Below are 26574 nucleotides of genomic sequence, written 5' to 3'. Positions count from 1 at the left end.
TTATATGTGAGTTTCTGTACTTTGTAAATTCAAAAATAGAGAACATATAAAGTTTAGTATTTGGGTTGTTTAACATATGTGATTATCTATCTATAGAATGACTAGAGTCGTTTGAAGTGAAGTTAGGTGCTTTATTAATGATTTCCTATTTCAAAAATGGTAGTCTAATTGCACTGAAACTGATTTTTTGCTGGCTTTGGAATGGTTTTTTGTACTTTTTAAGCTACTGTTGAGTAACATATATGGTTATATGTTCAGGTCTGTGCTCATACATAATACATATATATATATATATATATATATATATATATATATATATATGAGTTCAAATGTAAACATATAACATTGTAATGTTACATGTTATCGCGTAATATTATATGACGTTATATATTCTCATTTTGGTTGTTAATTTATATCATTTGTTTTGGTCGTCATTTTATTCTATGAATATATATGGTTATATATCCAATTATGTACCCGATATCATGTTATCATATGGTTACATGTGGACTGCTTTAATATGATTATATATATTTAGATCTATTAGACCGCTGCGCGGACCAATTCAATAAGATAAATATAGTAGTTTTATTAGTTTTCATGTATAAATGTATTAGTTTTATTTGTACATATAATCATATTTTAAGAAATATGGTCTGTTCTCTGTATATAAGACACATATGAGTATATATCCAATTATGTACCATGTATTATGCCATCATTCCTAATATATATGATTATATGTGATTTTTTCTGTTATAATGTATGATGAGACATATAACATTTAGATTTTCGTTTGACAGCCGATATCATGAAACATATATGGTAATATACGAATTCTTGAATCATTCTTTTAACATATAAAGCTATATGTTTCCATTTGTTTAACTTTTTTCTTAAATGTGCAGAAATGACGAATTCAAACGAAATAGGAGTATGGTTTCATGAAGTTCCTAATCCAATTTATTGCAAATTGGAGTATCACCACAATGACACAGTGATAATGGAGTTTAGAATGAACTCCAACCTCAGAAGAACCCTTCACATCAAATCTTTCTACCAAAGATACCTGATTGTGTTGAAGGGGCACATTAGGATTGTTGAGCCTGACAAGACAGCTAAGAACATTAGATTTAGAATTTTAATTTGGTTAAAGTGTTTTGGTGTAATTTCTTTATCGTGTTTTCATATTGCTAATCGGAAAACTCTAAATCTATTTTGTAGATCAATCAATCAAATTTATAACTATGTAGTTGAACAATAGCAGAATCTGAATCTATTTTTTATTTATTTTGAACACAGATGTTTTGATTGGCGGATGTAATCGTTTCAATGATTGTTACTAATTGTTAAAACTTGAACATGTATATGCATGAACATATAACCATATATGTTACCATAATCATATATAACCATAGACAATCTTATATGAATTGGTCCGCGCAGCGGCCTAACAGATCTGAACATATAATGTTAAAACTTGAACATGTATATGCATGAATATATAACCATATATGTTACCATAACCATATATAATCATAGACAATTTTATATGAATTGGTCCGCGCAGCGGCCTAATAGATCTGAACATATAATGTTAAAATTTGAACATGTATATGCATGATCATATAACCATATATGTTATTATAACCATAGACAACCTTATATGAATTGGTCCGCGCAGCGGCCTAACAGATTTGAACATATAATGTTATTTGTGCAGCGGCAGAGCAGGTGAGATCTAGAATGTAGAGAGAGAGAGAGAGAGAGAGAGAGAGAACGCGCTGTCAAAATGAAAAAAAAGCAGGCAAGGACATTTTTGTCTTGTATTAATTCCTTTTTGGCTTGACAAGGGCTCAGTTTGGCAACACAAAAAATGAAAAAGAATAAAAATATATTTTTTAGTCTAAACCAAACAAGACCCTTGTTTGAGTGGACCTAGTGGGTTACAAACTTGAGAGCTGGACTTGGTGGGTTACAAATATGCTATAGTGGACCTTAGACCAATTTTTTAATTCAATTAATTGTTATCACTTGTTTATTTTCTTTCTCCAGTATCATAAGCATGTTTCAAATTAGAGTTTCTTGTGTTTATTGTTCAATGATTAGTGAGTAGTCGTTTAGGTAAGGTCGCAGAATGATTAACACGCTGTGACCAATTCGAACACTGCTCATATTTTCAAACAATAAAGGAAAAGCAATTTTAGGTTAATAAAGAACATTCATTAGACGAATCCGGGCATTGTCGGAGCCCATGTGAACGGGAGAACGGGGGTCCAAAACTCATTCTTCGCTGCGCATGGGTGAACAGCGATCATAAGGATTCACATCTTTCGGGGTATCTTTCTGTCACTAAAATCGAATATTTTAGGAACACTGAATGGAGCAGGCTAATCCAGACTGGTTGCGAGTGCTATGAACCCTACGACCGTACTTTCTTTTTAATTATTTGAACAGAACAATTTCATTAGTTTAGTTAATCTTAGCATCAAATACAAGGGGTGACTACCTAAGAGCTCGTTTAAATTCTAATCACCCGAGTTTTTAGTCAGCACACATCATCGTCTCTGTGAATTTGACTCCGATCTTACCGGATATTGTGCTACGTCGGTCTCCGCCCTACGCTTGGGGCAATCTATTAATTTAGGACTAAGAAATCGTCAAGCAGTAACGAAGGCGCTCCTTTGGATGATGCACATCGCTATATAGTTGAGGAAGCAAGGAAACTTGCGGATAGGACTAATGCTACCATTTCTCATATTTTCCGAAAAGCTAACCAGGTTGCGGATTGCCTTACTCTTCTAGGGTCACAACAAGAAGATGAAGAATTGGGAGGGAGGGGGGCTGCTGTCCCCTTAGGGGCAGCAGGGGCTGCTGTCCCCGAATTCGGGGTCCACTCCGGTCTCGATCCGATGATCGGAAACGTTCACTTTGTAGAGATCGTCGAGTATAACAACTATGCAAAAAATCAGCTTAATTGGATATCATTAAGTACTTGATCGGAACCTTTTTATTTTAAAAAGAATGGATCCGAAACACTGGATTAAATCCACTGTAACCCATGGACTAAGAGTTTTATGGGCTCCGATCAGGTACTTAATGATATCCAATTAAGCTGATTTTTTGCATAGTTGTTCTACTCAACGAGCTCTACAAAGTGAACGATTCAGATTATCGGAGCGAGACCGGGGTGGGCCCCAAAATTGGGGCAGCAGCACGCTACTGTCCCCTCGGGGACAGCAGCCCCCAAGCGTCCGAAGAATTATTTGTCACTAAGGCTATTCCGTTTGCGGCGAGGGAATTTGTCCTTGCGGATACTATGGGGGTTGGCCATCTTAGAACCTAGTTAATTGGTTCTTGTTTAACCTATTTAGAATGGTTTGTAATAAAAAATGCCTCTTAATTAGTTTGGTGGAATTGCAATCCGATTTTAAGCTTTCAGCTTTTTTATGTTATTTAACAGAAAGGTACTGAAATATTTTAAATTTCAGTATTTTTAAATTTCTAAATAAATCTGTCAACGTATAGCTTGAAGCACTTTCCATTTTTCTTGTCTTTAAATCTGTTTAGCCACAATGAACCATAGATGCAGGAGAGCTAAAGCCTAATTAGCAAACAATAATACAAGAAGAAAATAGGGGATTGATTTTCATACTCCTCAAATTGTTAATCGCACTCGATGGTACTCTCCACATTATTAATTTTTGAAGAGCACAGTTAACAATTTTGAAAGTGCAAAAATCACTCGGCTGTAATTAATACTATATCTCATTACTCTGCCGTACGTCGCTCACTTTCTTTGATTCCCCCTCTCTATTGACTAGTATCTAGCCCTACCTCATAATGTCAGCGTTAAAGTTCCATTTTTGGCAAACACTTGCATTACCAATAAAAACAGCGGCGGAGTGTGGGTTTTTGTTTTTTTATTTTTTTTTTTGTAAAAAAATATCTTAGAAGTTTATGTATCATATTGCATGCAATAAGGAAAACATATTGAGGGCACCACCGCCAAATGGTGTCCCAATGCTGAATGCTCAATCTTCTCCAAAACATATTCACGTGAGATTCCAGACTAAATGTATGATTCTCGCATAAATATATGATGGAGAAGGATGTTGGAGCACCACCTGATCGACAATGTCTCCAAATCACTAAATAGTTAGTTACTCACAAGCAAAGCCTCCATTAACTGAACTTTTCGCCTCTAAACCACCACGGTTTTATGGAATTATATTTATGGATTACTATTTTATCACAAAATGCAAATTAAGCGGAGCTCTTTTTTATCTTCTTCCTTTCTTTTTTTTTTTCTTCTTCTTCAATCTATCAATAAGACCTCTCTCTTTTGCATTGAAGCTGATTCGTTCAGACCTAAATTTATCTACAAGATAATATTATTATAAATGTTTTTCTTCGTAGCTATTTTAAGACTATCAGATAGTTAAACACTTTTCAAATACGAATCTGTCTCGAAGAAATAGTGCAAAAAAAATGTTGAGTTTGTAAAAAAGAAATAGATAATTTTTTGTTGACCACAACAAAGTCACGTGTATAGATTGTGCCCCATTGCTGCAAATTTCTGGCTACGCCATTGAATAACGTACACAACATGTAATATCAACTCTTTTGGGACTACTATTAAATTCAACCATAAATGGTTTTTATGATGTTTTGGGACTTTTTTTTTCCATTTGTTTTAATCTTATCTACTCTATCCTAGGGACTTGGGAAGGGGGATGGGTGCTTACGGGAATCGAACCTACCCATGTGCATGGGACGCTGGGGGGCTGTTGTCCCCGAATTCGGGGTTCACTCCAGTCTCGCTTCGATGATCGGAAACGTTCACTTCGTAGAGCTCGTTGAGTAGAACAACTATGCGAAAAATCAGCTTAATTGGATATCATTAAGTGCCTGATCGGAACTTTTTTATCTTGAAAAGAATGGATCCGAAACACTAGATCAAATCCACTGTAACCCATGGACCGAGAGTTATATGGGTTCCAATTAGACACTTAATGATATCCAATTAAGCTGATTTTTTGCATAATTGTTCTACTCGACGAGCTCTACAAAATGAACGCTTCCGATCATCGGAGCGAGACCGGAGTGGGCTCGAATTCGAGGACAGCAGCGCGCTGCTGCCCCTAAGGCGACAGCAGCCCCCCAGCGTCCATGTGCATGGAAGAAGTATAAGAAAGGCACCAACTGCACTCCACTCCACTTGCGATTTTTTGGGACTTTCTTAAGGAAAAAAATGCACAAACCCTTGCATTGAGTCGGTAACCGTACACTGCAAACAGACCACACTTACTTTGTGATTTTTGAAAATGATTTTTGCTGCCCACTCTCTCAAAAATACACTTCAAAAGTCGTCTATCAGTTCTCCAACAATAGAAAAACTGAAAGAATAATTTGGAATGCACTTATAAAAAAGTACTGAAGTGAAAAAACCGTTAATAATATTCGGTCTGCGGGCTTTCGATACATATATCAATTTTTTTGGTCTTCCGTTATTGATACTCTTTGATAAACTTTTGGACATTGCTTAAGCATCAACAAAATCGATCATCGCAGATTCTGGGCCTATTGCATAACTAATCAAATAAGAGCATTATGCAGGAAAAAGAGTATATTTTCTGATCTCTCTCCTTTATAGATCTTCCAGACAAGATCTACGTATTACAAACGTTGATTGTTTTTGGTCCATTCGATGTATATCCATCATGTAATTCCGATATCAGATTCGTCTGATTTTTTACAAGGTTTTATAAAAAATATTTTAAAAATAATGGACGGCTCAAATTATCTTTGAGGAACCCGATATGGACCCCACAAAATCCATATGTACATCGTATGTGCATTCCATATGTACTCGTAGCTTTACTCTTTGGTTTAATTGTGTTGTAAGGAAAATATATATTTTCTCAAATTATCACATTTCTGTTTTATGTTGTTTTACATATCTCCAAAAAGCCGACTCAAAAAATCTAGTTCTACCTGAAAATAAATTATCAAATTAAAATGTTCTTCACGTATTATTGTCAAATTCAGCTTCGATAGATTTATAAGTCGAGTGTTTCTTTATAACATTGTATAGTTGCCCATGCTCGATATTTGTCAAATTATAAGCGTGCTTTGCCAAAAAAATTTAAGATCGGAACAACTTTATAGTATCCGGATTTCTTTGTCATTTATCCTGTTTACGAGCATTGTAGGATATGAATGTTCTTACTTTTTTTTATTTTTTGCTGGCAAACGAAACATATATATTAACTCGAAAGGGTACATCGAGGGGGCTCGAACGACGAATTCTAAACAAACTTACACATTCAAGCAGCAAAAATAGAAAATAAAACCACGCCCCTTACAATGACTTCCAACAGAAAATTGGAAGAAAAACAAACACCTCATACACCATTGCTAACACTCTTTACAGCTTCAACATTTTAATTCCATCCAAAAAAACCTTAAATTCCTCAACCCTATACACCTTAATGTTGAACTTTGCCTTTATCCACATAACAACTCTAGCTTTAATCTGCTCACCCACAACCCCCGCTCCCGATGTGGCGTTGTTGAAAACATAATCATTTCTCGCCAACCACAAACACCACAACGTCGCAAAGAGAGTAACTTCCCACAAATTTTTCTCCAAATTTCTAAATCTACTTTCTACCCACCACCCGAAATGAGCTTCCAGAGATGCGGGACACACCCAACTCAAATGCCACTAGTCTAGAATTTGTGACCAAACACACCACTACTCTGTGCCCTTTTTGTTCGCTGCATTTGGAATGTTCTTACTTTTTTGGTAGGCTTTTGTCTCCTACTAGCTAGGCCAAATGCCTCTTACTTTATATTATCCGGCGTTTTTATGTTATTTAACGGAAAAAGTACTGAAATATTTTTCATTCTTCGTATTTTTAAATTTCTAAATAAATAAATCTGTCAACGTATAGCCTGAAGCACTTTCTGTTTTTCTTGTCTTTAAATCTGTTTAGCCACAATGAACCATAGATGCAGGAGAGCTAAAGCTAGCCTAATTGGCTAACAATAATACAAGAAGTAAATAGGGAATTGATTTTTATACTTCCCAAATTGTTAACCACACTCGAAAGTACTCTCCAAAATTTTCACTTTTTGGGAGCGTGGTTAACAATTTGGAGAGTGCAAAAATCAATCACCGATAATGCTATATCTCATTACTCTGCCGTACGTCGCTCACTTCTTTGATTCCCCCTCTCTATTGAGTAGTATCTAGCGCTACCTCATAATGTCAGCGTTAAAGTTCCATTTTTGGCAAGCACTTGCATTACCAATTAATAAAAACAACGGCGGCGGAGGGCATGGTTTTTTTTTTTTTTTTTTGTTTTAAAAAAAATTTCTTAGAAGATTTAATGTATCATGCATATTGCATGCAATAAGAAAAAAATATTGAGGGCACCGCCAAATGATGTCCCAATGCTGAATGCTCGATCTTCTCCAAAACATATTCACGCGAGATTTAAGACTAAATGTATGATTCTCGCATAAATATGTGATGGAGAAGGATGTTGGAGCACCACTTGATCGACAATTGCTGCTGATATGAAGATAATCCATTTTGGTGCAATGGCTGTATTCTGTATTCTGGGGACCCTTCATCTGCTGACGAGCCAGTTTTGTTATCTCCAACTGGTTGGGTTAAAAGAAAAGTACTTGAGCTGCTGTTTTGGGCTGAGCTTAATGGGAAGTTTTCAACTTCTATTTAACACTTTCCTGATGTGTTTCTACTTCTGACATAACTTGTTGCTGCTGTTGATCTGCTCTTGTGTTAGTAGAAGCCTAATGCTACCACCATTTTGATTAGGATAATCCATTTTGATGCAAGGGCTGCAAACTGAGGATCTATTCATCTGCTGATTCCGCCAATTTGATTATCTCGAATTGGTTGGGTTGAAAGGAATCTTGCTTTGACATTTTGATCTGATCTTATTGGGAAGTTTTTCAACTTCTACTTATTGCTTTGTAAGCTTCACCGGGTACTCTTCTTGTAATCTAGTTGGGTTGATTTCATATCAATCCTCGGGTTTGAATAGCATATGATTGTTGTGGGGTAGGGTGCCAACTTCATTGGGATGTTACTCTCACATTGTGATGCTATCTTTTCTTGTCCTGTTTATCGATGTACTTCATTTCATTTTAATGAAATATATATTTTTCGCCGTCAAAAAAAAAAAGTCACCAAATCACAAAATAGTTAATTACTCACAAGCAAAGCCTCCATTAATTGAACTTTTCGCCTCTAAACCACCATGTTTTTATGGAATTATATTTATGGATTACTTTTTTATCACAAAATGCAAATCAAGCGGGGCTCTTTTTCATCTTCTTACTTCTTCTTTTTTTCTTCTTCTTCTTCAATCTATCAATAAGACCTCTCTCTTTTGTGTTGAAGGTGATTCATTTAGACCTAAATTTATCTTAAAGATAATATAATTATAAATTTTTTTCATCGTAGCTATTTTAAGACTATCCGATAGTTAAACACTTTTCAAATACGAATCTGTCTCGAAGAAATAGTGCAAAAAAAAATGTCGAGTTCGTAAAAACGAAACAGATAATTTTCTGTTGACCACAACAAATTCAAGTGTATAGATTGTGCCCCATTGCTGCGAATTTCTAGCTACGCCATTGAATAATGGTAACATGTACTTTCAACTCTTTTGGGACTACTATTAAATTCAACCATAAATGGTTTTTATGATTTTTTGGGACTTTTTTTTTTCCATTTGTTTTAACCTAATATACTCTATCCTAAAGACTTGGGAAGGGGGATGGGTGCTTACGGAAATCGAACCTACCCATGTGCATTAAAGGAGTATAAGAAATGCACCAACTGCACTCTACTCCACTTGCGATTTTTTGGGACTTTCTTAAGAAAAAAAATGCACAAACCCTAGTGCAAGCACTTGCATTGAGTCGGTAACCGTACACTGCAAACAGACCACACTTACTTTGTGATTTTTGAAAATGATTTTTCAGTCCACTCTCTCAAAAATACACTTCAAAAGTCATCTATCAGTGCTCCAACAGTAGAAAAACTGAAAGAACAATTTAGAATGCACTTATAAAAAAGTACTGAAGTGCAAAAACCGTTCCCTACTTCTAGTAGGAGTATTTTGTTTTTTTTTTTGTGGTAATTTAGGAGTATTTTGTTTAACCAATAAGGATAGTTTTTTTTTTTTGGTCATTCGTTAAACTTAATCTATTCTATTCTAGAGGACTTGGGAGGAAAATATAAGTGCTTATGGAAATCGAACCATATCAATGTACATGGAAGTATAAGAAAGACACCAACTGCACTCCACTCCACTTGTACAATATAATGATAGTTCAATGGTCATGATTCGTATACACTTCTAAGCCAGGGTCATGGACCAATCTTTTAGGGGGTGATAATTTGCACCGAAAAACCGAACTGATCGACTGAACCGATCAATTTTAGTAGATTCGGTCTGTTTAAATATGAGTTCGGTACGGTTCGATTTTCATATTTTAAAGTTTTTTCGGTTCAGTTCGGTTCAGTTTGTACAAAATTATCACCAAAATGCACCGAACTGAACTGAACATAATTACGTGGGTATTTTTAGCCCTTTAATCTTAGCCGTTCATCTAGTCATATATACCTAACCCTAATATTTTCCTCTCCAATCTCCATGCCACATCTCAGTTCTTCCATTCTCGTTCTGATATCTCCTCCAAGCAGCCATGGAAGTTGGAATCTCCATACCTATCTCTCTCTCTCTCTCTCTCCCCGCTCCCCCTTCCTCTTTCTTCGTCCCTCTCCCAATTTTCTCTCTCTCATCGAATCTCTCTCAGTCACCTCCTCTCTCTCGTCGTCTCCCTCTCTTTCTCCCCATTTCTTTTCCTCAATAACCAGATCGACAATCAAACTCGTTTGAAGGCCTCACATGCAGTAAATGAAGCTCGTCTGCTACATAGATTAGGGAATTCTGAAATTTCTCTATAGAATATTTTCCCTTTATAATTTTTGTTGATAAAACCAAACCGAACGGTTTTGCATAAGTTTTGATCAGTGTCGGTTTGGGATAAGAGGAAACCAATAGTTTCAGTTCAGTGAAAAATATGGAAAAAAATCGCCCGAATCGAACCGAACCGATATCATCCCTTGAGTCTTTGTAAAAGAATATTCGGTTGTCTTTCATTATTACAAGATTTCTTTCATGACCTGTACCACATCCAAGATTATTGACCTTGCCACGATGTTGTCAATTTTGTACCATACCAGATATAAAATGATACACATAAGTAGGTATTTCGTATCACTCTAAATACCGGCATGTACCGGTTGATACCGGGCGTACCGGTCTATACCAAACGATACTAGACTTGTACCGGAATCTCGACCGAGACAAAGAAAATTGTGTATTTTTTCTTTAGCATAAAAAATGTTTGAATTTTAAGATAATTCAACAAAATTTGGAGTCTATAATATGTTAATCATCTTAATTTGTTATTAGAACTATTTTTAACATATATCAAAGTGCTATAATTTAATTTATACCTCTACTTTTAGTTTTTTGAGGGTATTTTTGTACATACATTAAAACTATAATTACTCCATCCATCCCATATTCTTGGTCCTGTTTCACTTTTTTGTGTCACTCAAATAATTGTCTATATCTCACAAACAGACAGAATCTATATTGTCCCCAATCATTGAGGGTACGGGCGGGGGAGGATTGGAGACAAACTTAACCTTTGATAATATGCACAAAGTAGTTGCTCTCATAAGACTACTGAAATAGTGGCCCCCCTATACTTGTTTTGCTGCGGAACCATGCCCACTAATCAAAGCCAAATAGCATCAAAGAGGGCAGGCTTAGAGACCGAATTTAATTTATGTGCACATTACCATACAAAACATTGTCTATATTTCATAATCTATAATTTTTTAACAATTTTGAAAACTTTGTTTAGTAAAATTATTTTGGATCTATCAAACAAAATTCATATTGGATATTAAAAATATTATAAATTAAAAGATATAGCCAATTTTTTTAGAGCTCACAAATAGTAAACAGGACCAAAAATATGGGACGGAGGAAGTATAAAATATATGTTACGGTCAATTCAAAATGGTACCGAGATATACACTAATACCAATATGTACCGTTTTAATAGAAAAAACGGTACACTTGCCGGTACCAAATCGATACCTTTTGTGATTGTTGGACTTCATTGTCCGATATACAAAAAGCCTCGCGTCTCACAAGGTTTACTGGAAAACTTATCGATCGGAATTTTTGAAATCAATGGTCGAGATTCACTTGATTGTTTGCGTTGCACGTACCCAAGTAAAATCTTGATCATCAATTACAAAATCCCGTTCAAAAAAAAAAATTACAAAATCAGTTTAGCATTAATTGGGGGCATGCAGCAAGGGATCGTACTCTGCCTATAAATTAATAGGGTCAGCATTGCATATCACTCGATCTGCAACAAATTAAACTTATTTTGGTGCAAAAATGTCACTCCATCTGTTCTTCGTGCCAATCCGATCGATTCCTTCATCAAAACTTGGCCTTCCGCCGCAACTCACACTAAAATCCATATGCTGCGCTCGTACAAGATTGTACTGCCTCCAATCCTCAGAAATGGTTGATCAAGATTCACAGCAGACTTCCAAGAGACGATCTGCGAATTATCAGCCAACTGCTTGGGATTCTGATTTCATCAAGTCCTTGAAAAATCACGATGTCGTGAGTATTACGAAACACGAGGTTTAAATTTAGAAAAATCAAACTTCAAATTTTATCCTTGACACGAACTCGGTTTGGATTAACGTGTCGGCTTAACGGCGAGGTTGGGCTCCGGTTGTTTGTAAGCGGTAGCTACCAATGTAGTTAGGGTTTTGTGCGATGGTTTGGGTGGGCTGATCCAGGCTTGGGTTGGGTCTTGGTTGTTTGGGCTATATTTGATTAATTTGGGTTTGGGTTGAGCTTAATATTTTTTCTTTTATGGACCCTCATAGACCTTTAGGTATTTTGGGCTTTGCCCTTGTGGTGTATTTTCCAACTATTTGTTAGATCCCTTTCTCTTTTTCCCGTTTTTAATAAATTTCATTTTTGCCGATAAAAAAAAAATTGGAAGAAACCAAACAACAAATTGAATAAAGCAGCGTGTCAAGCAATAATGTCCAAGGGCTCTGAGAAACATCATTTATTATAGTTTGTCATATGCTACTTTGATTTTTATCTAAAGTCGACAAATGTTCTCATCATAGTCTATCTTTCCAATTTTTTTAGTATGCACGTTCGCCACCACTAAGGTAAAATTATAGCTTCGTCTTTGTGTCCATAGTTGAGTAGGTATTTCGCTTTCGTCATTTTCAATTTTACCCTTGTGAACCTTTGCTCTGTCTGTTTCTATTTCAACAATATAGTACTCCTAGTATTTTTGTCATAGTCTGATATAGAAAGAATTAATAACAATTCGAACAGTCGAAATTGTGCTCCCAAAAATTTGTCAACCGAACTGCAAGCGTTGTTGTTGCATTTGACATTCCAACAAGAGATGACTTTGAGATGGAGATGGGCAATGGCGGCTCTAAGATTTATTTATAGGGCGTTCATTCAGGAAAAAAAAAAAAACTTATTAGTTCTTAAGGAGTATTCTCTTCATCTTTTTTAGCAATCAATCACTTCTGCACATGAGAATAGGAAAGAGCAAACGAAAAGAGAAGCTTGGGACATTTTGGCTAAGACAGAGCCCTAGAAAGGAGAAATTTTTCGGTGCCGGGTGGGAATATCCCACGTGGTACCCACTCGGCACATCCGGACCGTCCAATACATTTTTGGATGGCTCGGATTGAAATCCTCTCTCTCTCCTCTCACCCCAACTCTTTCTCTCTCTAAATCCGAGCCATTCAAAAATGCAATGGACAGCTCGGATGTGCTAAGCGGAGACCACGTGGTACCCACCCGGCACTGAAAAATTTCCCACTAGGAGAAATAGAGAGAACGCATGGCTAGGAAGAGAAAAGAGGTGTATGTGGTGCTTGAATGTACATAGGGTGTCCAAAGGTTCAGAGTTAGATTTACAGCTCAATGCCCATTACATGTGTACTAAAAAATCTTGAAAGGTTAGGGTGTTCAACTGAACACTGTTAGATGTATGTAGCACTGTCCTTAGAGATAGGAATGTGGTGTTAAATACAAATTACCAAGTTTAAAGTGAAAATTTCTTGAAATGTAGGTACCAATATACTGCCCATATCCCATAAAATTTGTCCGGTCCACAAAACGGGGGTAAAAAAATAATGCATTTCTTCTAAAAAAAAATCCATACTTTTTTAATAAACTAAAAGAACTCAGTGATATATAATAAATTGTTCAAATTTTTTTGAAACTTTCTCGCAAAAAATTATACTTTTTTTAAGTCCTCCTTGCGAACGGGACAAACTTTACAAGACATAGGGAGTAGTAATTTGCCATCTATAAGTTTTGCTCTCTCTCTATTTTTTTTGGATCAGCCCCATGTAAAAATTTTGCTGATTATAACGGTTTTTACTTGTAATATTTGTTGTAGGATGAAATACAAAGGCACAGGGCAAAGAAACTGAAGGGGGAGATAAAGGCTATGATTGGGGATACAGATGTAAATTCATTGATAATACTTGAGCTAATAGATGATATCCAACGGTTGGGACTGAGCCATCACTTTGAAAAGGATATCAAGAGAGCACTAGATAGAATATTTCTATCTGTAATTGGAAATGGAACTAATCTGAGGGCAGATCAGCAGATTGGTGTTCATGCCACTGCTCTCTGCTTTAGGCTCTGTAGACAACATGGTTATGAGGCCTCTCAAGGTTCTCTTTTATCCTTCTCATTTATTATTTTAAAGATGAAGGGGTGATTCACGTTGGGGGTGACTGGCAACCAGCGCATAAAAAATTCAATTAGGTCTTTATGATATGATTTTGATTATGAAGGCTAACACATACCACGATGCCTGTGACAATTGAGTTTAACGGACAAAATAGTTTCATATAGCCAACCCCAATTGATTGAAACTTAAAACTCGATCTGGTTGAATTTTATTTTTAAAATACAAAAATTGTCTTCATTTTCATTGACAGTACACAGTTTTGAGAGTTTCGGAAAATCGTCTTTATGTTCTTCTTTTTTTCTAAAAAATCACGTAATATTTTTAAAATCGTCTCAAGCATGTGTCAGAAAACTATTGGCGTAATTCTTTTATTCTTTGTGAAATGAGAGCACAAATTAGGTTCTTTCCATATTCCGGCTTTGAGGTTTACTTTTTAGAGACACGAAACTTCACTCCAATTAACACTTTTCATAAACCAAATCTAATAAAGTCTTGGAAAAAATTTCCAATTTTTTTTTACAACTTATCGTTTGAAAAACACTCTGATCTCATAATCATTTGATTGAAAAATGAGTAGCATACAAGAAGGATATTTTGAAAAAAGATTCAAAATATTATGAGGAACGAGTAGCATACAAGAACTCCTTTGAAATAGATATATTAGTCGACCTTATGATAGGGCACAGTGGTAATAAAAGATAGCTCATTTTCATTATTTTGTTGCGCAAAATAACATAAAAGATTGTTAAAAAGCCAAAAATACTACCCTTCCCCTTCACAAGGAGATAGAAAGCAAGGACAAAACTAAATAGAAACAAGATAGAAGAAGATATGGGTAATGTAAATACTCCAGATAGGATTTGCCGATCAAAAATAATAAAAAATAGATAGGATTTGTGAGATGTTGTGCAGATGTGTTTCAGAGATTCAAGGACAAAAATGGAAACTTCATGGAATCCCTATGCAAGGACACCAAGGGATTGCTCAGTTTGTATGAAGCTTCTTATCTTTCTTTTGAGGGAGAAAACCTTATGGAAGAGGCCAAAGAATTCACAAACAAACATCTGAAGGGCATAAAGAGAAAGATAGTGGACAAAGACCTTGTGGAACAAATAGATCATGCACTAGAAATGCCTTTGCATCACAGGGTGTTGAGGCTTGAGGCTAGGTGGTATGTAGAGGCTTATGGTAAAAGAAAGGATGCAAATCATTTGCTGCTTGAAATGGCTAAGTTGGATTTGAACATGGTGCAGTCATTACTCCAAGGAGAGCTCAAAGACATGTCAAGGTAATTATTAAATGAGTCCCCCTCAAATGCAGTCACGCTCGAATATCACGTTATATTTTAGATTTCAAAAACGAAAGTTTAAGGAAATCGAATATTAAGTGAGAAGGTTCCAGTATTAATTAAGTGACATTAATCGAGTATTAATCGATCATTAGATCGACATCCAATCACAAGTACTGCATGTTGTCAAGTAATTAGCCTCCATTATTATCTTATTTTTCAGGTGGTGGGAAGATATAGGCTTAGTGAAAAAGTTGAGTTTTACAAGGGATAGACTGATGGAATGCTTCTTTTGGAGCGTGGGAATTGTTTTCGAACCTCAATTAAGTGATTGCCGAAAGAGTGCAACGAAATTGGCATCACTTATAAACACTATTGATGATGTCTACGACGTCTACGGAAACTTGGATGAACTACAACTCTTCACAGTGGCTGTCGACAGGTTTGTGAAAAAACCTTGCGACATTTGGCTATGTGGTTCATTTTATGTTTCTTAATTTGTTTTGAAAGTCCAATGCTTCATCAAATTAATGTTGTCTTACATGGTCCTTGCATTGCAAATTTGCAAGCAAAAGACCAATAGTTGTGGCTTTGATGTTTTGATAATTGTAATTGTTATTTTGTAGATGGGATATAAAGGCTGTGGAAACCCTTCCGGACTACATGAAGTTGTGCTTCCTAGCTCTCTACAACACTACAAATGAAATGGCTTATGACATTCTTAAACAAAAAGGAGTGAACATCATTCCATACTTAAAAAGAGCGGTATGTATAATGTACGGCGTTTGTTTTTTTTAAATTCAAAATTGTAGAAGAAAAATAGGAAAATGTGAAGTTTCAATTCCGGCAGTAAGTCTCATACTTGTCACTATGTCGGTTACCTCATTCACTGGACTTTGGTAATTTTAATTCATCGTACAAACTAGAGGCCCTATAATATATATTCCCTCCGTCCCCATTTAACAGTCTTTTTTTGAGAGTTCGTGCTATTTTTTAATTTCTTATATATATCTCGTAATGTAAAATACATGTTCTATCTCTGTACCACAGTGGGTAGATTTATGTAAAGCATTCTTGGTGGAAGCAAAGTGGTGTTTTAACAACGAGACTCCAAAATTTAAGACATACCTGGAGAATGCACTGGTTTCGATATCAGGGATGCTTATATCAATTCTTGCCTACTTTTTATTAACCGAAACTATTACAAAAGAGGCTTTGGAGTGCTTATTAGATCAGGAGTCATACCATCCTCTCATGGAATGTCTATCCCTCATTTTTCGACTTTCCAATGATTTGGGCACATCCAAGGTATGCTAGCTATTTACACTCCATTAATTCCTACATCGTTCTGCTACAGTTTATTTCTCAAAAATATTGAAATCGGAAAGGCTGAATGCCTAACTATATTACAACACGGCAAAATTCGACCAATGAAGTATGTACATCGATGCAAAATAATGCTCCCATGCAAAAGGAAGAGCAAGTCCTCCACGCCGAACAATGCCCTCGTGAGCACAACATGCAATATATAGTTTGGTACTGTTTTCCTCCTCCTCCTCTTCTCTCTGTTTTTTTTTTTTTTTTTTTAAATTTTTTTTTGTTACAAAGCGTAAAATATTTGTTTGATGAAGTTCTAAAAACACTTCTGTAGGAAAAACTTCTGAAAATAGCCAAGGTACAACTTTTAAGAAGAGAGAAATGTTACTATACACACCCTTTATTTGGATGTGTATTATATGCACCCCTAAAATATTATGATTCATAAAGAAAATGCTACAAATTATATTGCTAAAAAGTTACGATTTTAATATAAAAGTTACAAATCCTAAATGTTACGAATTGTATGACTAAAAAGTTGCCATTTTTTAGTACAAAAGTTACGAGATGCACTAAAATGTTATAAATCACAATGAACATGTCACGAAGCATATTGCTGAAAGGTTATGAGTTCTGGAACAAAAATTACGAAACACACTAAAATGTTATGAATGAACTATACAATAGATGCATATTGTACACACTTTTAAGGAGTGTATATTGTAGACTTTGCTACCAATTAAATCATTGCTTCCCACTGTGCCTTGCATTTCAGAGTGTCCCGCCGATCGTATGGTAGCACCGGTCAGTTGTCCTAAGCGCAAGGCTTATGTAATCGGTTGCACAATAACTCGATAAGTTCGACATCAATCCACAGGGAATAGTTTTTCAGGATGAATTTCCCTTTTTTATTTGGGCTAAATGTGTTTTAGCTTTAGGTAGCAAACCTTTCGGTGTTGGATTTTGGTGATTTTCAACAATGACTTTCTGACTCAACTAAAACTACGAATTTGTTTGTATTCTATAACTTGGGTAGCTCCCGTATTCTCACGAATTAGTCCGTTGAGTCACACAAGAAATCATATGTTCAAAAGGAAAATATTATGTTTGCCAAGGTGATTGTCGGCACATGATTAAAGACTTAACAATTTTGAGTTTTAGAATTAATTGAAAGTTACGAACCCAGATATCAAGTGTGAGAATCATTGGACTACTTAGGTCATAGAGATATTCACGATAAGTAGAGCCTACAATGACTACCCCTCGAATGACGAATGACTCGTCAAGGAAAGGCTATTCACCCACTACAACACGAAAGGCCTATTGCGAGGAAATATGGCGAGGAAAATAGATTTCGTCGCTAAAAGTACACAATCTGCGAGGAAATTCAATTTCGTCGCCAAAAAGTTACATTTAGCGAGGAAATTAAATTTCCTCGCCAAATGTAACCCTTTTGCGAGGAAATCTGTTTTCCTTGCTAAATGTAACCTTTTGGCGAGAAAATATTTTGTCACCTTTTTTAGGACTCATTAAATTTTTTATATGTAAGTCATTATTAATTATGTTCATGTATCTTTAATATCACGATGGTAAGGGATAATCAACTACATAGTTCAATATCATTAGCAAATTTATTAAAATAAAAAAGTGAAATGGAAAAAAATAGTTTCCTCGCCAATCGCATTGAATTGATGAAATAAAAAATATGTTTCTCACGAATTATATGAATTCACTTTTCCCCAACTGAAATTAATTGTTAACAACGTCAGTATGCTCAAATTGTACTAAAATTTATTGTTTGAATACAAACATTTTTAAGGACATGCTAAAAAAAAGTTCATCCCATAGTTATTGTCAACCAATCAGTGCAAATGATCAGTTGATCAAGAAAAGAGGTCCTCTCACAAGCGACACACTATTGCTCGCTCTTCAACTAAATCCAAGTACAAGGCTATTGCGAATGTGGCCGCCAAATTAACTTGGGTTTAGTCACTCTTCTTCGAACTTGGTCTTTATATCTCTGCCACTCCATTACTGTGGTGTGATAATATTGGTGCAACATATCTTACAGCCAATGCCGTCTTCCATGCCCGCACAAAGCATGTTGAAATTGATTATCATTTTGTGCGTGACAAAGTCGCTCGGGGTGATTTAACTATTCAATATATTAGCACCAAGGATCAAATTGCCGATATTTTACAGAAGGACTTGCGTCTTCCCGCATTCGGACACTGCGTTTCAATCTGAAGGTCATGCCTCGACCATCAGCTTGCGGGGGGATGTCAACCAATCAGTGCAAATCAGTTGATCAAGAAAACAAGTCCTGATAATGTTAACCAATATTTCAGTGGTTATATTTTATCATTTGCAATATCTTTTGTAAAGCTTATCACTTGTAACCGTATTTGTATATAAATACCCAAAAAATAGAACACTCTTGGTAACAGAGTGCATTCATTAATTCTATCGTATTGTTCTTTTGACTGTTATAAACCCAAAAAAAGAACTGGACATAGGGATTATAAGTTTGTGGATGAATGATATGCTTTTCAGAAAAAGAATGCATGGGATGTATAGATTGCTTTTCATAGAGATATAACTGATTATTAATTCATACAAAAAAAATTAATGAAAAACTAATCAAAAGATAAAGTACTTAATAATTGCGAAATGTATTTTCAAAATATCACTAATCTATTTTCAAAATAAGTAAGGTTAACCCCATTTAAAAAGAAACATAACAAATTATTACTATTGTAATATTGTAGTTGAGTTAAAATTGTTATGGACGCATATACACAGTAAGAACAGATTAACCCACCAAAAAAAATATCGTATTTGCAGAAATTTAAAGTGCTAGCTCAAACTAATTTAGGCACTACAAAAGGTTACTAAACTTAGAGAGAATTAAAACGAAGTTAAAATAAACAAATTTAGAAAGGTATAAAGATTTATTAAAGATATATAACAAAATATTAAATTATAAAAAAATTCAATAAAAGTGAATAATGTTAATGATTTAAAAAATAAGTTTAAAGAAACACTACGAAGAGACTAAAATTAGAGAGAAATGTTTAAAAAAACAAATTTAGAGAGGTGAAAGGATGTACAAAAGGTTTATATATAAAAAAGGCAAAGGTTTGAACTGGAAAGGAAGTTGGTGTGATGGATGGAGTGAATGCCTCCATACGGGAGGCCACGGTTCGAATTCGCGCAGAAGCAAACGAGCAGGAGAACCATCTTTTTTTAGTTTCAAGAGTTTTAGCGAGGAAAAATTTCCTCGCCTAAACTATATAATTGGCGAGGAAAAAATTAGTTTAGCGAGGAAAAATTTCCTCGCCTATTTTGTAAACATTGCATTAGTCTACTGAGGAAAAGCTATAGCGAGGAAAAAATTCCTCGCTAATTGTGTCAGAATAAGCGAGGAAATTTTTTTCCTCGCAAATTCTTTTTGCGACAAGCCTTTTGCGAGGAAAACGGGCGACGAAAAATTTCCTCGCAAATACATTTTGCGAGGAAATCAGCTGTTTGGCGAGGAAACTAAATCCTCGCTACAAGCCTTTCGTGTTGTAGTGACCATAGGCCGAGCCTATATCATCAATTATTCAAGAACAAATTTAATTCGTATGAAATAAATTAAAAGCAATAAGAAGATTGTGTGTTTTAAAAAAAAAAATTTGTTTCTCAAAATACACAAAAAAAAAAAGAAAGAAAAGAAATAGAGACAGAGAATGGAAACAATGAAAGCGAAAACAATATAGTTATCGATTTTAGTAATCCATAAGTTTGACACCCTCGTTTTTTTTTTTTTTTTTTTGTGCCACAGGCTGAGTTGGAGAGAGGTGAATCCACGAACTCAATCCTGTGTTTCATGCACGAAACCGGGCTTTCAGAAAAAGAAGCCCGAAAACACATAAGGAAATTGATTGACGAGACATGGAAGAAGATGAACAAAGAACGAGTGGCAGTTGATTCTCCATTTGAGAAACCATTTATTGAAACAGCTATTAACCTTGCTCGAATGTCCCAATGCAGTTACCAGAACGGAGATGGGCTTGGAGCTCCGGATAATAAAGCAAAGAACTGGGTCTTATCGGTGATAGTTGAACCCATTACTACGTCTTGTTAGCCAATGGTTCTCACTTCTCAAATTAAAAATTAAAGAGCACAGATATTAAAGTTGGAAGTTTGCTTCTTAATTTGGAGACTTCTATACAACAAATGTGTTTTCTTCACTTGATAAATTAATGAAGTTTTCACTTTGGACAAGATTAGTTTGAGGTGCGCGCAAGCTGACTCGAAAAATCATGCATTATCAAAAAAAAAAAGATTAAGGAAGAGATAGGTTGATTTTTATTATACTATTAAAATACGGAGTAAATAGAAGAGCAACGCTGCGAAACACAAAAATTGTTTTATCATTGCACGTGTATCATCGGGGAAGTATGAACAAATATATCATTTGAGGCACATTATTTTCGAAAACAGTAAAGAAATAGGTACCGACGGTCGGGGAAGGAAATCGTACCGACCGTCTGCGTCGGGCCGTCTTCGGCCACCGAAAAACCGATCCGAGCCGTCCAAAAAATCTATAGAAAAAAAAACCGAGGGGCCCAACGCGGGAATCAACGGTATCACGAAAAAAGGGATGCTCGAATCAAGCACCCTATACACGAAAAAAGGGGTGCTCAGATCACGCACCCTACACACCTCGGATGCCGTTGATTCCCGCGTTGGGCCCCTCGGTTTTTTTTTACGTGTGTATATACATGAAAAATGGGTGCTTGGATCAAGCACCCTACATACCTCGGATGTCATTGATTCCTGCGTTAGGCCCCTCGGTTTTTTTTTTTAGAATTGTTGGACGGCTCAAATCGGCCGTCCCGTGGCCGGAGACGGCCCGGCCGAGCCGGTCGGTACGATTTCCCTCCCCGGCCGGTAGGTACGATTTCCCTCCCCGGCCGGTCGGTACTCATAGCAGTACTCTTTCGAAAAGGGTACTTTGAAATGGTGAGCCAATCATAATTTTTGTAATATGTCAAAAATTAATAGAGTAAATTTCTCTTGCCAAAACGAAAAAAAAAATTAGGAAGTTATATGAAATTAAGAAACGAATAATATATGGCAGGTTTTCAAATAACATAATTGCGGATCTGGATCCTCTACAAGGATTCTTCCATGTGAGGATCGTGTGAGGATTTTCATGGGATGCAGACCGTCCATCTCGACAATCAATAGTCTACATGTGTTTATATGTTTGACTGGTAAAATTTTATTATTACGGGTCAAAAATACAAATACAAATATAAATACATCCGAACCATTGACTGTCGAGATGAATGGTCTGAATGAAAACCCTCGTACAATCCTCAGATCTCATAGTAGTAGATAAGATTTGTTAGTACAACTGTACAAGCTCTTCACTGTGTCAACATGGAATTACTGTATTGTTCTTGAAATTGGAGGGTTACGCGTATAGAGTAGGGCAAATCCTTGGCTTTATATTTTGCTGCAAGGATGGTGAGAAAATGAGCCCAAAGGGATCGCCAATCTCGAAAACGCCCACCTTATCTTGGGCTATTTCAGGTTCAGTTTCGGCCATGCCAATATATATGGGCTCAATCTTCCAAACGTAACACAATTTCGACACAGTTAAGGTTCTCGACAAGTTCTACAAAATGAATTATTTAGAATGTTGATATGAACCCTACATGGACCCACAAAACTAACAACTGTGTATTTTTTTTTTAAACAGCAAAAATAAATTTCATTAACTCACAACACGAAGAACAGAGATAATAAGGGTTTGGGTACACTGGCCTGACCACCCAATGTGTATTTAACTCATAACAACTGTGTATTTAGGTGGGGTTTCACTAAATAAAAAGTGAACTTTGGCCTTATTTAAAAAAAATCACGTTTGTTAATTTTGCTCCATCTTTTGTAGATTATTAATTTGTCTTGATAAGAGAAATGAAAAAATCCAATTATGTTTACTTCTACCCAAATATTTTAAAAAATATTCACTTTTATGAATTATTAATTCGTCTTGATGAGAAATTTTTTTCAAAAAGTCCTAAAAGTTAAAGGAACTCAACCAAAAGATCCGATAAACCTCTCTGTGGTCTCGGAATTCTAGGATGTTGGATTTTTTTTCGCTCTTCCCTATAAAGTAAATATACTCGCATTGGTTGAAAAAAGAACGAGAAAGGCAAGAGGATGTTCTTCGTAACTCCATTATCAATTTCGGTCGATGATAATAGATGTATAAGAGAAAATATAGTTGTTTATAGAGTCAATCGCGACGGGTTGGATATTAATAAAACTAAATTTCGTTAAAATTTGGACCATCCACAGCACTTTTAGACGGTCACGATCGGTTTCAAGGAGTTGGTCAAGTAGTCTTGACCTGAGATTTAGGTGTTTTCTTCATCCTAAGGTCTAAGGTTCGATTCTCATTGTCAACAAAATTTGGGGCCATCTCATCCCCACGCGTTAAATGGTCTGCGGACTACGTATTAATTTTTTTGGTCTTCCGTTACTGATATATACTCTTTGATAAACTTTTGGACAGTGCTTAAGCATCAACAACATTGATCATCGCAGATTCAGGGCCTATTGCATAAGTACTAATCAAATAAGAGCATTATGCAAGAAAAAGAGTATATTTTATGATCTCTCTCCTTTAGAGATCTTCCATACAAGATCTACGTATTACAAACGTTGATTTTTTTTGGTCCATTCGATGTACATGCCACATGTAATTTTGATATCAGGTTGATCTGATTTTTTACAAGGTTTCATAAAAAAAATATTTTAAAAATAATGGACAGTTCAAATTATCTTTGAGGAACTCGAGGTGGGCCCCACAAAATCCATATGTACATCGTATGTACATTCCATATGTACTCATAGCTTTACTCTTTGGTTTAATGGTGTTGTTAGGAAAATATATATTTTCTCAAATTCTCATATTTCTATTTTTTGTTGTTTTACATATCTCCCAAAAGCTGACTCAAAAAGTCTAGTTCTACCTGAAAATAAATTATCAAATTAAAATGTTCTTCACTTATTATTGTCAAATTCAGCTTCGATGGATTTATAAGTCGAGTGTTTCTTTAAAACATTGTATATATAGTTGCACATGCTCGATATTTGTCAAATTATAAGCGTCCTTTGCCGAAATTTTTTAAGATCAGGACAATTTTATATTATCCGGATTTCATTGTCATTTATCCAGTTTACGCGCGTTAAGTTGTAGGATATGAATGTTATTACTTTTTTGGTAGGCTTTTGTCTCCTACTAGCTAGGCCAAATGCCTCTTAGTTCGAGGCGAACAAGCCTCTTTTGGAATGGATCAAAGTCAATTCCAAAGCCAAATATCCTTTTCCTGTGGACAAGAACCAGTCTTGGTGGGGCACAGTTTTTGTGGTATCACTTTGGCAAATTTGAAAAAACCAGAACCTAAAATGTTTCCAAAACTCGATTTCCTCCACATATATGAGCACCAAGACTGTTTTGAATTATGTTAAAGATGTCACGTTTGCTTGTCAGTCTCAAATTAGCAATGCGCCTCATTCAAAGGATTTAATTTTTTGGAGTTTTCCCTCTACAGGTGGTGTCAAGCTAAACACAGATGGTTGCTTCTATGAATCCAACAACAAGGTGGGGATTGGAGGGACTTTTAGAGACCACAAGGGCAGCTGGATGTTTGGTTACTTTGGGAAAGCCAATTGTTCTTCCAGTTTGGAGGTGGAAATATGGGCAATATACAAAGGCCTTTCCATCATGCTAGAGAAAGGATTGCTAAATGTCATTATTGAGTCGGACTCAAATGTTGTGAAACTAGGTAACGAAGGCGCCCCTTTGGACGATGCGCATCGCTATATGGTTGAGGAAGCAAGGAAACCTGTGGGCAGGACTAATGCTACCATTTCTCATATTTTCCGACAAGCTAACCAGGTTGCAGATTGCCTTGCTCATCTAGGGTCACAACAAGAAGATGAAGATTTGTTTGTCAATAAGGCTATTCCGTTTGCAGCGAGGGAATTTGTCCTTGTGGATGCCATGGGAGTTGGCTATCTTATAACCTAGTTGGTTCTTGTTTATCCTATTTAGAATGGTTTGTAATAAAAAAAAAAATGCCTCTTAATTAGTTTGGCAGAATTGCAATCTGATTTTGTGCTTCCGGCATTTTTATGTTACTAGTAAATAGCACGTGCGTTGCACGTGGCGTTCTTCCCATTAAACGGTTTTCTACTTTGGAAAAACCCTAATTTAGTGCCTACAGGGTTTTTGAATTAGATCAACAGAAGCAAGTGGTGATTGTGGTTTCATCCAATGTTATAGACAAGAAGAGCGTTGACGAAAGGTACATTGTCTACTTGAATGATTCCCAAACCAGCACATCAAAACCATATTAGTAGCGGAAGAACATTTTGATACAAGAGTATTCAAGTTCATGTTGAATGCAACAAAACCCATGAATGTCCCAATTGCAATCAGCAAGTTAACAGAAGTAATCATCCAGGCATAAAGCAACTTCAAAATCCAATGAAAAAAAAAGCCTTTCTTCCTTTAATTGCTTAGATTTATAGGCACCTAAAGATGTCAACAAGAACTTCATGGTGAGCACCATGAATGCCAAAGCTTCTCTCCTACAAAAAATATATCAAGAACCACAGAACCAAATGAGTACACAACATTGACCTCCCATTTTTACATGCACCCTGATTTAGGTTACTCAAAGCATTTTTTTCCTGCAAAAAGAGTAAAGGAACAAAGGAACCTCCATTTTCTTATCTCGAATCTGTGGGGTCAAACTGGTATGCCTTCAATTCTAACCACATTGCATTGTTTTACTCCACATTGCATTTGAATAGTCTTCAAAACATAGTGCAAAGCAAATTGAAGCAATTGTTCATCATGCAAAACAAAGGGAAAAAATGAAACATAACATATCCAGAGAATTGAGTGTCATTCCATTACCCTACATATCTCAATGTCTAGGTTCATTGTGCTGCTAATAATACTTTTAAGTAATTGGATCTTGCACCGATACCAAAGCAAAAAATCAAAATGAATAATCATGTAAGAGAAACATGTTAAACCGATGAGAATTATTCATCAATGGATGGAGGTGAGGAACCAAAAAAATGAACACTGCTATTGACTGCTATTAATTGCGAAAAATATCATTACTGCTGCAGTTCCTCACATGCACACTGTTGTGTATTACATTGCATTTTCCTTTTATTAAGCAACACAAATGAATATGCAAAGTAGTATAAAAGAGTACAGGAGAAAGAAAAAGGCATGAAATGAACAACCATATTTAGAGTTTTCAACTCAAGTAATAGTTAGCTCAAAATCTTACGGGAAAAGAGAAGTACTAATAAGCCATTGCAAAGAAAACTGAATCATGCATAGCCCTATTTGAATAATATATACGTACCTCTTCCAACAAACAAAAGCCCGATCAATGAGGCTTTGCCAGTAAACCAATATAGCTTCAAAGAAATAAATTAGGACCCAATCAGAACTAACTATAAGAAGATACTCAAAGTAGAACCAATAAGCCACTGTACTTGTTTATATCAGCTAACTATCTTTCACCAATTTGATTCCTCTACAGTGACCAAAAGTTCTGAACCACATAATTAGAGATACTTCCAAAAATCCTACCCGAGAATCAAGAAAATAAAATACGAAACTTGCAACGATAAAATATTCTTTGATTTTGAAATTTCATTGGTTTGATCCAAGGAAATAGCCTAGATTGATAACTTACATAGTAGTTTCAAGTACATATTGATGCACCCTCATACCGTGAGCCACAAAATAAGCTGTTGACCAGATAATTGAATTATGCATAATCCTATCGGAACAAAACATGTGCCTCCTCTGACCAAGAAAAGTCTAATGATGCTTTTCCAGTAAACCCAATGAAGCTTCAAAAAATTAAACTATGACTGCATCAGAATTAAGTATGGATAGAAATAGAAATCTGAAGTAGAACAAATACGTAAATGTGCTTGTTTAGATCATATAACAATATTTCTCGAGTCTGATT

The 26574-nt window shown here is 35.6% G+C and overlaps 1 protein-coding gene, 1 long non-coding RNA gene and 1 other non-coding gene across 3 annotated transcripts in view; 1 reads left to right on the top strand and 2 right to left on the bottom strand.

Moving 5' to 3' along the window:
• The window catches only part of LOC131323093 (uncharacterized), a 68552-nt gene that overhangs the window by 7769 nt on the left and 34209 nt on the right, over window positions 1-26574 (bottom strand). The gene's annotated exons all lie outside the window — the stretch shown is intronic.
• On the bottom strand, window positions 10827-10932 carry LOC131324968 (small nucleolar RNA snoR100). Its single transcript, XR_009199546.1, has one exon. It is a non-coding gene; the product is annotated as a small nucleolar RNA snoR100 (small nucleolar RNA).
• The window catches only part of LOC131323087 (tricyclene synthase EBOS, chloroplastic-like), a 48045-nt gene continuing 33106 nt past the window's right edge, over window positions 11636-26574 (top strand). Inside the window, exon 1 of the mRNA XM_058354713.1 lies at window positions 11636-11765. Within this exon, the coding sequence (XP_058210696.1) occupies window positions 11661-11765 (105 nt within the window). The 5' untranslated portion in view covers window positions 11636-11660. The remainder of the gene's footprint in view (window positions 11766-26574) is intronic.

The sequence above is a fragment of the Rhododendron vialii genome, chromosome 4a, assembly GCF_030253575.1.
Source record: "Rhododendron vialii isolate Sample 1 chromosome 4a, ASM3025357v1".
NCBI classification, from domain to species: domain Eukaryota; kingdom Viridiplantae; phylum Streptophyta; class Magnoliopsida; order Ericales; family Ericaceae; genus Rhododendron; species Rhododendron vialii.
This window is presented reverse-complemented; position numbering and strand designations above follow the sequence as displayed.